At 37.0% G+C, this 17,276-nt stretch overlaps 1 protein-coding gene across 6 annotated transcripts in view; it reads left to right on the top strand.

The window, feature by feature from the left end:
• Positions 1–17,276, top strand: part of LOC127866891 (protein CLEC16A-like) — an 85,366-nt gene that overhangs the window by 14,185 nt on the left and 53,905 nt on the right. For 2 of the 6 annotated variants that reach the window (XM_052407730.1, XM_052407731.1), the window contains exons 6-14: positions 6,217–6,322; positions 6,672–6,795; positions 7,375–7,564; positions 8,657–8,707; positions 9,619–9,729; positions 12,016–12,196; positions 12,761–12,775; positions 13,957–14,116; positions 15,248–15,348. In XM_052407730.1, the coding sequence (XP_052263690.1) occupies positions 6,217–6,322; positions 6,672–6,795; positions 7,375–7,564; positions 8,657–8,707; positions 9,619–9,729; positions 12,016–12,196; positions 12,761–12,775; positions 13,957–14,116; positions 15,248–15,348 (1,039 nt within the window). The remainder of the gene's footprint in view (positions 1–6,216; positions 6,323–6,671; positions 6,796–7,374; positions 7,565–8,656; positions 8,708–9,618; positions 9,730–12,015; positions 12,197–12,760; positions 12,776–13,956; positions 14,117–15,247; positions 15,349–17,276) is intronic. The other 4 variants (XM_052407734.1, XM_052407735.1, XM_052407733.1 and 1 more) reach the window with 4 other exon arrangements.

Raw genomic sequence — 17,276 nt, 5'->3', positions numbered from 1 at the left:
AGCATGCATGTGTATCTCATGGAGCTGCACATTTTGAGTGGTGAAAGGTCAAGGTCATCCTGCAAGGTCAAAGGTCAAATTTTGCAATATTGAAGATAGCAACTTGATATTTGGCATTCATGCATATCTCATTGAGCTGCACATTTTGAGTGGTGAAAGGTCAAGGTCATCCTTCATGGTCAAATTTTGCAATATTGAACATAGCAACTCAATATTTTGCATGCATGCGTATCTCATGGAGCTGCACATTTTGAGTGGTAAAAGGTCAAGGTCATCTTTCAAGGTCAAAGGTCAAATTTTGCAATATTGAAGATATCAACTTGGTATTTGGCATGCATGCGTATCTTATGGAGCTGCACATTTTGAGTTGTAAAAGGTCAAGGTCATCTTTCAAGGTCAAAGGTCAAATTTTGCAATATTGAAGATATCAACTTTTTATTTGGCATGCATGCGTATCACATGGAGCTGCACATTTTGAGTGGTGAAAGGTCAGTCAAGGTCATCTGTCAAGGTCACAGGTCAAAATTTTGCAATATTGAAAATAGCAACTTTATATTTGGCATGCATGTGTATCTCATGGAGCTGCACATTTTGAGTGTTGAAAGGTCAAGGTCATCCTTCAAGGTCAAAGGTCAAATTTTGCAATATTAAAGATAGCAACTCGATATTTTGCATGCATGCGTATCTCATGGAACTGCACCTTTTGAGTGGTGAAAGGTCAAGGTCATCCTTCAAGGTCAAAGGTCAAATTTTGCAATATTGAAGATAGCAACTCCATATTTGGCATGCATGCCTATCTCATGGAGCTGCACATTTTGAGTAGTGAAAGGTCAAGGTCATCCTTCAAGGTCAAAGGTGAAATATATGGCTTCAAAGCGGCGCAGTAATGGGCATTGTGTTTCTCGAACACAGCTCATGTTTCAAATAAAAAAACTGGTTTTGTGACAATTTTGTCCCTCGTTACTCATTGCACTCATGTAGCTCATTTAAAATATATATTACATTAACATAAAGCTTAACATGGTTATCTTGCAGATTTCAGAAATTTTAATTACCTAACCCTCAAAATGATTATACTTGTTTGTATTTAAATGAAAATGATTTTAAAATGAATTTCCAATGAATTGTGATTTAAACTTTCTGAAACAGATGTGTTTACCAAATTTCCTACTTTCAATCTAAACACCTCTCAATCTGCTATTGTGAACAAAACTAGATAAGGGATCAATGCTGTACTGATACAGGGAAAACAATTTGTAGGAGTAAGTTTCATTTTAGTGGAATAAATTAATTGAAGTTTTTAGCTCCACTGGCCTGAGGCCATCGGGGCTTATGTCATGGTCCTTAGTCCGTCGTCGTGCGTGCGTGCCTTACCTTTTCCTTAAAACATCTTCTCCTAAACTACTGGTCAAATTCTGATGAAATTTCTCAGGAACGTTCCTGGGGTGAACCTCTTTTATTTGTTCAAATTATGCCCCTGGGGTCAAATTTGACCCTGCTCGGGGGGTCACAAAAATGAAAATTTGCTTATATAAGGCCTATTTTGTGAAAACTTTCAAAATATTCTCCTCCAGAACCATTGGGCCTAGGGCTATCAAATTTGGCATGTAGAGACATCTTATAGTCCTATACCAAATTTCTTCAAATTATGCCCCTGGGGTCAAATTTGACTCTGCCCCGGGGGTTACAAAATTGAACATATGCTTATATAAGGCCTATTTTGTGAAAACTTTCAAAATTTTCCAGTCCATAACCATTGGGCCTAGGGCTATCAAATTTGGTATGTAGAGACATCTAATAGTCCTCTACCAAATTTCTTCAAATTATGCCCCTGGGGTCAAATTTGACCTTGCCCCGGGGGTCACGAAATTGAACATATGCTTATATAATGCCTATTTTGTGAAAACTTTCAAAATCTTCTCGTCCATAACCATTGGGCCTAGGGCTATCAAATTTGGTATATAGAGACATCTAATTGTCCTCTACCAAGTTTTTTCAAATTATGCCCCGGGGGTCAAATTTGACCCTGCCCCGGGGGTCACAAAATTGAAAATATGCTTATATAAGGCCTATTTTGTGAAAACTTTCAAAATTTTCTCATCTATAACCATTGGGCCTAGGTCTATCAAATTTAGTTTGGAGAGACATCTAAAAGTCCTCTACCAAATTTCTTCAAATTATGCCCCTGGGGTCAAATTTGACCCTGCCCCGGGGGTCACAAAATTGAACATATGCTTATATAAGGCCTATTTTGTGAAAACTTTCAAAATCTTCTTGTCCATAACCATTGGGCCTAGGGCTATCAAGTTTGGTTTGTAGAGACATCTAATAGTCCTCTACCAAATTTCTTCAAATTATGCCTCTAGGGTCTAATTTGACCCTGCCCCAGGGGTCACAAAATTGAACATATGCTTATATAGGGTCTATTTTGTGAAAACTTTCAAAATATTCTTGTCCATAGCCATTGGGCCTAGGGCTACCAAATTTGGTATGTAGTGACATCTTATAGTCCTCTACCAAGTTTTTTCAAATTATGCCCCTGGGGTCAAGTTTGACCCTGCCCTGAGGGTCACAAAATTGAACATATGCTTATATAAGGCCTATTTTGTGAAAACTTTATAAATCTACTTGTCAATAACTGTATGGCATAGGGCTACCAAATATGTAGTGACATGTAATAATTCTCTTCTTAGTTTGTTCAAATTATGCCCCTGGGGTCAAATTTGAAACTGCCCTGGGGGTCACAAAATTGAATATATGCTTATAATGGTCTTATTTTTTGAAAACTTTAAAAATATTTTTGTCCATAAACATTGGGCCTAGGGCTACCAAATTTGGTATGTAGTGACATCTTATAGTCCTCTACCAAGTTTGTTCAAATTATGCCTCTGGGGTCAAGTTTGACCCTGCCCCAAGGGTCACAAAATTGAACATATGCTTATATAAGGCCTATTGTGTGAAAACTTCTGTCCATAACCGTATAGCATAGGGCTACCAAATTTGGTATGTACAGTAAAACTGCAATAACTCGAGGAAGCACGGGACCGACATCGATGCTCGAGTAATCGCAGGTTTCGAGTAATCCATGGTATTATTTGTTTTCACTGTCTCGGTTGATAATGCTAAATTCTGACCGCAAACGCTTTATTTACATTTAAGACGGTGCTAGAGAAAGAAAAGTCTTTGTAAAAATCGCTTTAGGTTACAGTATAATAAACAAAACAATTAAGATAATCGTAAATTCATTTAATTATTTCAACATGCACACAAAACATATATATAATCAAAAATATCTCATCAATATTCACTGTACATGTAGCATAATTATTTTTAAAAAGCACACAAGGTACGGACATGCGCATGAAAAAAACACACTAAAAACAACATAATCACTACACACTTTGCATTTTATGTACATTAGTCAGACTTATGTTGCGCAAAGTCAAGGATTGAAGATTGTCGCAACCTATTAGCTTCTCGGAACTGATGGCGGAAGACGTTTCGCGATAATTATCAATTGCTGGTAATAATATAATTATCATTAAAACTGTGTAGCTTTGATCTGCTTCTCAAAGGATGACAATTTGCAGTGTTTCTCAAACTGTAATTACCTTCACACCTAATCGAGCATCTTTTGTCTGCTTGATTGCGCTGTTTTCACAACTCGAATATTTTTAGCACCGACCAGACGAGAAAGCGTTCTCGAATAATTGCCAGTTAATTAGGTGTGAAATGCCTTTCAGGGACCGGCACACGACCTCGAGTTATCGAAAATCGCATGTTTGAGTTATCGCGGGTATTTTTATATAGACATTAAAGGAAAATGCTAAGGACTTTCTTTAATGCTCGAGTAATTGCCAGTTTTCGAGAAATCGCCAGCTCAAGTTATTGCAATTCTACTGATAATTTGAACAAACTAAGAAGAGAATTATTACATGTCACTACAGTCTGTAGTTTGTTCAAATTATGCCCCTGGGATAAATTTGACCCTGCCCTTGGGGGTCACAAAATTGAACATACGCTTATATAAGGCCTACTTTGTGAAAACTTTAAAAATCTAATTGTCAATAAACATGGGGCCTAGGGCTACCAAATTTGGTATGTATTAAAATCTTATAGTTCTCTACCAAGTTTGGTCAAATTTGACCCTGCCCCGGGGGATCACAAAATTGAACATATTCCTGTATATATATAAGATATATAAGGCCTTATATAAGGCCTATTTTGTGAAAACTTCAAAAATCTTCTTGTCCCTAACCATCCAGCCTAGGGCTATCAAATTTGGTATGTAGTGACATCTTATAGTCCTCTACCAAATTTCTTCAAATTTTATCCCTGTGGTCAAATTTGAACCTGCCCCGGGGGTCACAAAATTGAACATATGCTTATATAATGCCTATTTTGTGAAAACTTTAAAAAATGTCTTGTCCATAACCATTAGGCCTAGGGCTACACAATTTGGTATGTAGTGTATGGCGTACCATTTGGGTTGAAAGTCAACAAGACTCGACGTACAAATATGAAATACACTTCGACGTATATATTTGTACGTCAAAGTACAATTTGTACGTCGACGTACATTTTTGTACGTCGAAGTACAAATTTTCTGAACAGCCAATCAAAACACTCGTCTCTTGAGCCGCTTTTCCTTCTGATTTATTCATAATAAATGTTTAAAATCTCTTTTTTAATTGAGGACAAAATGAATAAATATATCAAAATTGAAAAAAAAAGAATTAAAAATAAGTATCTACTTGACGGTATTTATTCTAAAATTGGTTTGTGTAATAAATATTATACACTCTATTAGACAGCCGGCTGATGTCTGATCTATATGTCATAACTTGACGCTCAAAGGAATAGGGATCACTACAGCAGGTTGCTAATACACAGTGTAGACTTCCGCTGTTTTATTGTGGTATCACGATTGTTTAGAATGCATAGGCCAAATAATATGGAATCAAATTTTGAAATAAAAATCGTATAAAGAGTCTGAAAATATCGCAGTGAATGTTTAACATGCGATAATAGCAACAAATAGGGGTCTTGTGATTGGCTAACACTCAAGGTTCGGTAAAAATTGTACGTCGACGTACAATTTTGTACTTCGAAGTACAAAATAATGTACGTCGATTTACATATTGTACGTCGACGTACAATGCTCTCTTTACCTAGTAGGTCTTGTTGACTTTTGACCAAATGGTACGTCATAGTAGTGACATTGTAAAGTCCTCCACTTAGTTTGTTCAAATTTATGCCCCAGGAGTCAAATTTGACCCTGTCCTGGGGGCCACAAAATCGATTATATGCTTATATAGTGCCTATTTTGTGAAAACTTAAAAATCTTTTTGTCCTTAACCATAAGGCATAGGGCTACCAAATGTGGTATGTATTGACATCTAATAGTTCTCTACCAAGTTTGTTCAAATTATGCCCCTTGGGTCAAATTTGACCCTGCCCGAGGGGTCACAAAACTGAACATATGCTTATATGAGACCTATTTTGTGTAAACTTTAAAAATCTTCTGTCCATAACATTGGGCCTTGGGCTACCAAATTTGGTATGTAGTGACATCAAAAAAACCTCTACCAAATTTGTTCAAATAATGCCTCTGTGGTCAACTTTGACCCTGCCCTGGGGGGTCACAAAATTGAATAAACGCTTATAAAGCGCCTATTTTGTGAAATCTTTAAAAAAATCTTTTTGTCGATAACCATTCAGACTATGGTATGCAGTAACACCTTATAGTCCTCTACCAAGTTTGTTCAAATTATGCCCTTTGGGTCAAATTTGACACTGACCCGCGGGTCACACAATTGAACATTATATATGTTCATATCTACAAAAATTTGACCAAGCCCAGGGGGTCACAAAAGTGTACATGTGCTTAAATAGGGCCTATATTTAAGTATTTGCACATGCAGAGAATATTTGTTTCAGCCTTTTTTCAGCAGTGGAGCGATACAGGGCCATCATTGCCCTCTTGTTTATTGAGGGCATGTAGATTATATTCTCCATCAGCTATGGAGTTAAAAAAGAACATGGCCACAAATAGTTGGGCGTCAATTATCATGTGTTTCTCTGATAGTTTGTTTCACTTGATAATGTGTTCTGTGACAGATTAGTACCCATGAGAATTTTTACAATTGTTGGAACTTTTTCTTCGAGTTTGTAATTTGATTATATGGCCAATACAGCACTATTTGGTTATATCAGCACACCAACGACTTTGCCCTGTATACAGAAGCCATCAAGTTCTTCAACCACTCCGAGGGAATGGTGAGAATTGCTGTCAGAACAATCACGCTCAACGTTTACAAAGGTACCTATCCAATGTGAATTAATTAATTTTGACAAGAGCAGGATTTTTTGTTTTTAATGAATTAAATTAATTGATGAAATTATATATGCTTAACGTTTTATTATTGTGCATTGTTGTTTATTTTGGGCCCAAATTCAACACCTTCCAGTCTCAGAGAGTATGTTTTTCCCCAACAAATTGTTTATGCCTCCTGCCAAATAAAGTTGTTAGTGGGAGGGGGGGGGGGGGGGGCGGGTATACTAGTTTCAGGTTGTTCGACCTCATCTGGAAATTATTCTGACGCTTGATTTCTTGTCCGTTACTACATGTATTTGAATATTGAGATTGGTTCTCTATGTGTTGAATTCAGTCCAGGATGTGGCGATGCTGCGGTATATTCGAGACCGGACAGCGGCCCCGTACTTCTCTAACCTTGTCTGGTTTGTGGGAAACCATATCCTTAATCTGGACATCTGTGTCAGGAACGATATTGAGTGAGTACATGTGGTTGTTATCTTCATTGTTTCTTTTTGCTGGAGCTTTTTTGTTGCGTAGATGATGATATTTTACTCTAATATCGGAAATATTTATTTGGAAAAAAAAGCGATTCCTGTGGCTTTTTCCAGACAAGCTGTATCTTTACCACTTAATTTATCAAGAAAGAGCTCTTATCAGTTATTTTAGTTAGGTGCTTTTTTCACAATTTGATAACTTATAAAAAATACTTATGATGACACTTTGTTAAGGGCATATTGACTTTAATTTGAGTTATCTAGAAACTTCATAGGTAAGAGGCTTGCCATCTTGGGAAACAAGTTCTTAAGACTATATGGCCGAAGACCTTGACAAAACAGCATGCAGTTTAGGAACAGCAGGTGCAGTTCAAGTTTGATCAAGATATCAATGCAAATCTTCAACCTTTAAAATTAAAAATATCATTAAAACGGAAAGTGTCGTCCCTGATAAGCCTGTGTGGACTGTGCAGGCTAATCTGGGACGGCACTTTACGAACGTGCATTACATCTCTTTTTCACAGAGCACGGCTCAAATGCAAAAATGCGGTATCTTTTCAGCCACCAAAATCGAGGGCGCCTGGAGACGCTGGTCGCGGAACATTTGGACCACCTACACTACGTCAATGACATCCTCATGATCAACATCGACACCCTGAACGACGTGTTGTCAGACCAGTTACTCAACCGCCTGCTCATTCCGCTGTATGTGTACTCACTGACCAAGAGGAAAAGGCACGATCTTAGACAGGTACTGGTCAGAGCCTGCTGTCTCAAATCTGTGGTATGCAACACACTCAGGTTGTGTGGTATGCAACACACTCAGGTTGTGTGGTATGCAACACACTCAGGTTGTTTGGTATGCAACACACTCAGGTTGTACTGGAAGAGTGATGATTTATTCACAATTTTGCTGCATTTGCACTTCACCTCTTTCTCAAATGGTCACTTCAACAAACATATCTTTCGTAATGCACTGAGGTCGACTCTTAAGGTCAATTCCGATGTTGCCATGTTTATGCTACTTTTTTAAACTTAAACAGTCTTGTAACGTTTACTTATGTAAGCCTATTAAAATAGGATTTGTAATTTTTTAAAGTGGTGCAGAAACAGGAAATGGCTGAAAGCAAAAAAGTTAGCAAACAGAAAAAACATTTTGCTGTTAGTAAAAATAAAAAAACAATTCATTAATCTGACATTTTTATTAGTACTCTAAATAAAATTGACATTCTTGTCCTTTTTTTATGAAGTAGTTGCTGTAACCTATTATTAAAACCTAATAATCTACAATGTTTACTGTAATATAATAACAACTTTGTTTTTTAATACTTATTTAATACTATGGACAATTGTAGATTTAAGTTTGATTGAAAAGGAGTGTTTGAATGTATTTATTAAGCATGCCCACTTTAAGACCAAATATTTAACTTCATTTGCCAACTTTTGTTAACAACATGGGCTTTCTTGGACCCTCTGACAATATACGTTTCAGAAAAAAATAATAAAAGCAATGTTGATGACATCAATATAAATGTTAAAAGAACACGTGAAAATGATTAAGTGATTGTTAATTTAGAAAGAAATTTGAAGCAATATATTCTATAATTGGTTGATGGAATTTCTGGAGAAACAAAAATGTTTTATTCGCTAAAGGAGCAATTTACTGATGAAATGAGAGCCCCCAACAGAAAAGCTTCTAGAGTTGGGAATTTATATCCCAGGTTATTAACATGTCACAGAATATTACTTACTTAAATGTTAAATATCATTTAATATCTTTATTGTTTATAAGCTAAACATGCACTGTAACAAATTATGCAATTCTTTATCGTTTTATTTTCAGCGAGGAAGGAAGTTTGTCAGTTCAGTGGTATCACTGTTCTTGCTATCACAGGTTAGTAAGATTAAAATTCAATTTAGCTTTATTCATTTATTTTGTCTTTAAAATAATAAATCTCTGATGATGGATAAAATTAAAAAGATGTGTCTAAGTTAGTTTTGGTAAGAAGTTTATATTTGTATGCAGGAATTCAAATTAATATTGGCGATTGTAATTTCCATAAAGAGGTACAAAGACAGCATTTTGATTGCGCAACTTTACCTTTCTATACATAAATGTGTACAAAGTCCTGACTATATTGATTCAGTGCTCCAGCTAGGATGTGAAAAGGGCAATGGGGGGCTATTTTGTTAAAAGGGCACTTTCGACGCGCAGTATTTTATCAAAAGGGCACTTACGAGCGCGCAGGTGTATCTCGAATGCTCCCTGGTGCATATTAATTTATATGTTATTAATTATTGTTAGAATATATTATTTCCATTATTATAAACCATTCAAATAAAATGTCTACAATGAAGAAGAATAAATTAATTACAATGAAATAAGAGATTTATAAATGATCATATGTCCAAAAAAAATAAAAAAATAAATAGATAAAAGGGAAGGGCGGGGCCTCAGAAGGGCATGGTGGGGCACCCTTCCATTTAGGCCTAGGTGGAGCACTGGTGTTGTGTCTCACAGTTTGTCTTTTGTCGCTCATTTTGTTTATCCTTATATCCCTCAATAACTGCTCCATATAAAGAATTCATCAGGGAGCTGATTTTCTACCTGTCTGGTCCGTCATTCCAAAGAGCTGAAAATGACCAAAGTTTTCCTACACTTTTTACTCCAATGTTAATTGTTGATGTTATGCCTATTTCTTCACTTGAATATCTGTTACACGATAATTACCATTGGTGCATACCACATGCAGCATCTATTGATATTTGTCACTAGCTCTAGATAACGTGTGTATTCTTGTCCAGGTGTTTCTGATTATCCGCCATGCCCCCTTGGTCCGTCAGCTGGCAGAGATTATATTCCATGGAGAGACAGAGACGGGCCCAGAGGACCACACATCAGAGTCACCAAGAATGGTAAACAGGAGTTATAGTGAGCCTCGTTCTGGGAACAATGGGCTTAATGCGTGTGTGTAACTTGTTGTCCCAGATTAAGGGACAACTTTCCACTTTTATTTAAAAAAAAATTCGAGGAGTTTTCATTACCAAAATCCAGTTTAGTTGGAAAGTTTTGTCTCTGATTAGCCTTAGGGCACTGCACAAACTAATCTAGGATGACTCTTTACCCCGCATGCATTTAACCCAGTTTTTGCAGAATAAGGCTATAATTGTTCTTGTACTGAAAGGAAATGTTGTTATGAACTGAAATGATTATCAATATAATTCTTGCCTTGGTTAATGTCAACTTAGGAATACATTAAAATAAGATGCATGAAATAAACAGCTTTATGAATATTGGAGTGTGTAGTGTAACTCCATTACAAATCTAAAACTTACGGCTCCGATATGATTTATAACTGCCATGATATATTACTTAAAAAGTCACAATTTAGTGTGTTTTTTTCAATTGTGAGGTTTTCATGGAAACATAACAATAACAAACAAAATGTATGAAACAGAGGATATTCATTGATTTCAGTTTAATATTGTATTATCATTTTCTATTTTCATATCACCACTTGTGTTTTGATATGATCACAAATGAATTAAAAATATGATCTCTGAATCAAATCAATAAATGATATTTTTATGTCATGCTCTTTTAACAAGAATACTGAAAAAAGGCACACAATTTACTAGAGTGAAATGATTAGGTTATCATTCACTCTTATACTCTACTAAGTCACCACATAGCATGAAATAAAATTGAATTTCATTCATTTTATTAGCTTGGCTGTTTTCAGAGAAAACTTGAGGTATTGTCATAGCCAGCTCGTCGTGTCGTCGGCGTCGTGCTAAAACATTCACTCTTATACTCTACTTAGTCACCACATAGCATGAAATAAAATTGAATTTCATTAATTTTATTACCTCCGCTGTTTTCAGAGAAAATCAAGGTATTGTCATAGCCAGCTCGTCGTGTCATCCGCTGTCCTCGTCGTGCTAAAACCTTAACATTTTGTTAACCTTTTGAAAATTGGTTCTAAAATGAATGTGCTTTCACCTACAACATTGAAACTTCACATGTAGCTGCACCTTGATGAGTTCTACACTAGGTCAAAGGTCAAGGTCACTGCAACCTCTAAAAAAAATTATTCTGACTAGCTTTCATTTATTTAAAACCGCACCCGCAGCCGAGCGTTGGCACCCGTTATGTGGTGCTCTTGTTAATTTCCTTGTTATCATGTGCTCATCTTTTACTTCAGGATCAAGTTTTTTTGTCATTAACCTACATTACCAACATTAAAAAGTAACTACTGGTACAGATTGTTGTGAAGATAAGACCCTGTTTATTTATTGTCCGCTGATGCGAGAGTTCATTGCCCCTGTTTATATCTTGCCATATGGTGAAAGAGTTCATTGCCCCTGTTTATATATTGTCAGCTGATGCAAGAGTTCATTGCCCCTGTTTATATCTTATCAGCTGATGTTTGAGTTCATTGCCCCTGTTTATATCTTGTCAGCTTATGCGATAGTTCATTTCCCTTGTTTATATCTTATCAGCTGATGTGAGAGTTCATTGTCCCTGTTTATATCTTGTCAGCTTATGTGAGAGTTCATTACCCCTGTTTATATCTTGTCAGCTAGTGCGAGAGTTCATTGCCCCTGTTTATATCTTGTCAGCTGGTGCGAGAGTTCATTGCCTCTGTTTACATCTTGTCAGTTGATGCGAGAGTTCATTGCCCCTGTTTATATCTTGTCAGCTGGTGCAAGAGTTCATTGCCCCTGTTTATATCTTGTCAGCTGATGCGAGAGTTCATTGCCCCTGTTTATATCTTGTCAGCTTATGCGAGAGTTCATTGCCCCTGTTTATATCTTGTCAGCTTATGTGATTTTGTATCTTGTCAGCTGGTGCAAGAGTTAATTACCCCAGTTTTATCGTGTCAGCTGGTGTGAGAGTTAATTACCCCTGTTTTATTTTGTCAGCTGGTGCAAGAGTTAATTTCCCCTGTTTTATCTTGTCAGCTGGTGCGAGAGTTCATTGCCCCTGTTTATATCTTGTCAGCTTATGCGAGAGTTCATAGCCCCTGTTTATTTCTTGTCAGCTGGTGCAAGAGTTCATTGCCCCTGTTTATATCTTGTCAGCTGGTGCGAGAGTTCATTGCCCCTGTTTATATCTTGTCAGCTGGTGCAATAGTTAATTTCCCCTGTTTGATCTTGTCAGCTGTCGAAGAATTTATTGCCCCTGTTTTATCTTGTCAGCTGGTGCGAGAGTTCATTGCCCCTAATGAGACCCTGGAGGAGACCCTGGACAGCAGTCGGGGTTTGCGCCCGCGTGGGCACTCTGTGCGCGTCCATGAAGGTAACTCCACATTCTACGCGAGAAGCAGTGTTCCCGGCGAAATAGCCACTGGTGCGTGGCCCGTCACACCCCTCGCCCATGGTATTAAAACTCCCAGAATGCACCTGAAATTAAATGTTGTCTGCAGCTTCTGTCACTTTGTAACTATTAGAATGCACCTGAGTTGTAATAACTGAGCTTATTTCACTTTGAAATCTCAAGATAAAGCTATCTTGCACTTAATTCAGCTTTGTCATCTTTCAGTTGTCTTGATTGTTTAAGATTTTTATCTCTCAAAAGTTATTGATTACTACAACTAATTTGTTCCAAATAGAAATCGACTAAGTTCACCTGCACACTTTTTACAGACTTGAATGATTTTTTGGTCGCATAAATACTGAGTAACAAAATAAGCCATAGGCGCTTGATTTACTTTTCTTTCCACATTCTGGTAAACACCTTCTGTCTGAGCCAAACAACCCATTGTGACAGATGCAGCCATTAATGCATACTTGATTTCATATACTTTGCATTTCTACTTTGTCCTTTATATATAGCCGTAAACATTTTAACAAGTTTTAAATGTGTGTACTTGTAATAGAATGTTTGAAATTCAGGGTGTCTTTTGCCTTTATTTATATATAACATCTTTTTTTCTGTCTCAAGTGTCCATAATATCAGGTATGTTCCATGTTTGTAACCCCTGTACTTTGGAAATTGGGCATGACTTAGCACAATTTACTTAAATTGTGCTAAGTCATGAATTAAATTGTTTCTATTTGATGATTGTATACATTCTCAAGAAAATTACGCCTACTGGTGCATTGCCACACAACAGTTCTTTGTAGTATTTCTTGCCTTTGAAGTTAAAATTTAAGGTGAAAGTAATATGATCTGCTTTCCTACATATGATAAGCAAGGATCTGGGAAAACCACACATGTTGGGAAAGTGTGGTCCAAAATTAGCTTGTGTGGTCCCCATATACTAATCTGGGATCACACTTTCTGCCAATACTAGATTTTCATTTAGATGAGACTTCCTTTAAATGCAATAATGCAATAATAGTGGAAAGTGCTATCCCTGATTAAACTGTGCAGACTGCACAGGCTCATCCGGGACAATACTTTTTGTACATGCTTGATTTTCCCAGAGCTCAACTCTTGGTTTATTTGTCTGATCCCAAGCAGTTGGGTCAATAATTCATCATCAAAGCAGTATTTCATGTTTGACAAGTGTGAAGACAATAGTGGATCTTTTGCCTTGCAACTTGACAACTGTTATCAATTGTGCTACCATGCATGCTTCCAGGTGATTATGAGCTGCCATCTAGGAACATAGGGCTAAATGCATTTGTGTAAAGTGTCGTCCCAGATTAGCCTGTGCAGTCCAAACAGACTAATAAGGACAACTCTTTCTGCCTCAACTGGATTTTTGTTGAGGAGAGACATCCTTTAAACAAAAAATACCAATATATTCCGTAGATGCACAAAGCCCCGTTTTCCCAAAGGGAAGCTCATATGTGAACAACTTACCTGACCAATGGGGAACTTTTACATTCCACTTCTGAACTGAAATAAGATGCACGGAAAAAAATATGTTTGAAATTTAGAGTTGTTAAGGTGTAGGCAGCTATCTTTGTTTTTTCTTAAATGTAATATAAATTAATGTCAAATTACTGAAGAATATTTCTTTATTATGTATGTAATTATGTAATCAAAGAATGTAACCACTGAATATTACTTTCTTCAAATGCATTTTCATTCAGAATTAAACTAAGACGAATATCAATATTAAGAAAAACACGTTACGTTAACATTTAAGATGTGAACATGATATAACACAAAATTTTCTGTTTGATCAGAATTACCTGCAGGTCGGCAAGATTCAGAGGTTTTCGAAGACCAGACTTTGCCTTCCCAGAATTCCACAGATGAGGAAAAGATACTGTCCACAAGGAACCAATCACTGAGGATTGGGGGCGGAGCTACAGCCTCACAAGGAGCATTCTCATTGGATAATAGGTGGGTGGTTGTGGTATGGACATTAATGAGCAGGTAATGCTAACATGAATATTATGACTTATATAGCCAGGGTAGCTCCAGACCAGCCTGTGCATTTGTGCTATCTGGTCAGGAGCCACCCTGAATGCTATAAAAAGTCATACAAGCTTTTGTGGTCAGCAGATGACATAAGACCAATTTTCGCATGCAACAGCTCAATTATCCATTTCATTATAGGTTTAATTAGTAGGGTTGTTGCCCATTGAACTGTCTGACAAGCTCTGTTAATACATTTGTATAACATAAATACTCAAACTCAACGAATATTTTGCAAAATATATTGTAAAATAAAATTCACCCATAAAAAATCAGTGTTCCTTTTAGCAATAGCAAAAATTTCAATGCTAGATGTGGTAAGGTAACATAGATTTAATGAGATACTAAATGCTTGTTCATATTTTTGTGGCACATCATATGCCATTTGAATTTCCTGCACTGATATCTATTCATACGACACACCAACACTTATTTAACACATGAACATGTGTGGAATATATTGTCCCGCAAACAACAAAAAAGAGCATTTTGTTTCTTGTTGAATCTGTGTTACCAGACCACATCTAGTGTTGAAATTTTGGCTATTGGTATAAGGAACACTGATTTTTTATGTGTTAACTTTATTTTTCGAAATATTGTACGAAATATGCGTTGATTTTAAGGGTTTATAGGCTTTTATGTGTCCGACATTTAGATTCACAAATATTTTCATAAAAGTCGATGTCCGAAAAATGAGAGAAACCTTGCCAGCTGACATAAGAGTGTTTGCTTGTAAATTGCTAACTAAATTCTAATTTTGATGCTAGATTATATGATAATTATTAATTGAAAAAGGGAGGAAATAATAGGATAAATAGAATGCCCAGCGCTACCATGGTTCCAGGTGAGCATGATGAACTTGATCTTTATCAAAAACTCACATAATTTTCTCTCTATATATATTGTGATTGTCATATTGTTATTTAATAATTACTGTAAATAAATTGTTTAATCAAAATGGCAATTTGTTGAATTTCAAAAAATGTCATTGAATTATGTAAATAGTAAACTAATATTCTGGGTCTGTAATTTAGATAAAGGGCTTAATTCTTTCAGACCATACCTAGAGGCCATATTTCACGCACTAGAATGCACAGAAAACGATTATGAGGCTCTGTTTGCCCTGTGTCTGCTGTATGCTATGGGACACAATGAAGGTAGGTCTGCACTGTGTCTGCTGTATGCTATGGGACACAATTAGGGTAGGTCTGCACTGTGTCTGCTGTATGCTATGGGACACAATGAAGGCAGGTCAGCACTGTGTCTGCTGTATGCTATGGGACACAATGAAGGTAGGTCTGCACTGTGTCTGCTGTATGCTATGGGACACAATGAAGGTAGGTCAGCACTGTGTCTGCTGTATGCTATGGGACACAATGAAGGTAGGTCAGCACTGTGTCTGCTGTATGCTATGGGACACAATGATGGTAGGTCAGCACTGTGTCTGCTGTATGCTATGGGACACAATGAAGGTAGGTCAGCACTGTGTCTGCTGTATGCTATGGGACACAATGAAGGTAGGTCTGCACTGTGTCTGCTGTATGCTATGGGACACAATGAAGGTAGGTCAGCACTGTGTCTGCTGTATGCTATGGGACACAATGATGGTAGGTAAGCACTGTGTCTGCTGAATGCTATGGGACACAATGAAGGTAGGTCAGCACTGTGTCTGCTGTATGCTATGGGACACAATGAGGGTAGGTCAGCACTGTGTCTGCTGTATGCTATGGGACACAATGAAGGTAGGTCAGCACTGTGTCTGTTGTATGCTATGGGACACAATGATGGTAGGTCTGCACTGTGTCTGCTGTATGCTATGGGACACAATGAAGGTAGGTCTGCACTGTGTCTGCTGTATGCTATGGGACACAATGATGGTAGGTAAGCACTGTGTCTGCTGTATGCTATGGGACACAATGAAGGTAGGTCTGCACTGTGTCTGCTGTATGCTATGGGACATAATGAAGATAGGTCTGCACTGGGTTTGCTGTATGCTATGGGACACAATGAAGGTAGGTCTGCACTGTGTCTGCTGTATGCTATGGGACACAATGAAGGTAGGTCTGCACTGTGTCTTATGTATGCTATGGGACACAATGAAGGTAGGTCTGCACTGTGTCTGCTGTATTCTATGGGACACAATGATGGTAGGTCTGCACTGTGTCTTATGTATGCTATGGGACACAATGAAGGTAGGTCTGCACTGTGTAATTGACAACGTTTTTAGTTTTGTTAAAAAAAATAATGTTGACACATATATCCATTATATTGAGACTTACCAGCTAACCTTTAAACAAATACCTCATTTTATATGAGTTTATTTTTAGCTTGGCTGTTTTCGTTGAAAACCCGAGGTTTTGTCATAGCCAGCTCGTCGTCCGCCATCAGCCGTCCGCCGGAAGCGTCGTGCTTAAACCTTAACATTGGCTCTAAAATCAAAGTTCTTCCACATACAACTTTGAAACTTCATATGTAGATGCACCTTGATGAGGTCTACACGCCACACCTAATTTTGGGTCACTAGGTCAAAGGTCAAGATAATTGTGATCTTTAAACAAAAAAATTCTGACAAGCTTTGGCAGCTGAGCGTTGGCACCCGTTATGCGGTGCTCTTGTTAAAAAAAGCATCTTGTGGGTATGTTGTTGTAGGTAATTGAATTTAATTAATGTTAAGCTGTATTGTTGTTAATTATAAATTATACGCCTTTTTGTGTTCTGTTTTGCAAGCAGAAGGTAGTGGTATGGTAATGAATGTTTTTATGTTGTCATGTTGTGTACTTTTTTGTTAGTATTGTTGTTTTTTCAGTGTCTGTCTGTTTGGCAATAGAAATAATTTTCAAAAAATGATACATGTACTTAACACTAAGATTGTAGATATTTTAAAGGGATCTTTTCACGGTTTGGTAAATTGACAAAATTGAAAAAAGTTGTTTCAGATTCGCAAATTTTTCGTTTTAGTTATGATATTTTGATGAAACGTTATTACTAAACATTAACCATAGTCCAATATAGCAATTACCGGTATATGTATCTTTTGACGATTTGAAAACCTAAATATTATAAAGCTTTGCAACGCGAAACAATT

Source organism: Dreissena polymorpha, chromosome 2 (assembly GCF_020536995.1).
Source record: "Dreissena polymorpha isolate Duluth1 chromosome 2, UMN_Dpol_1.0, whole genome shotgun sequence".
Lineage (NCBI taxonomy): Eukaryota > Metazoa > Mollusca > Bivalvia > Myida > Dreissenidae > Dreissena > Dreissena polymorpha.
The sequence above is the reverse complement of the archived record's forward strand: the minus strand, read 5'-3'. Positions and strand labels throughout refer to the sequence as shown.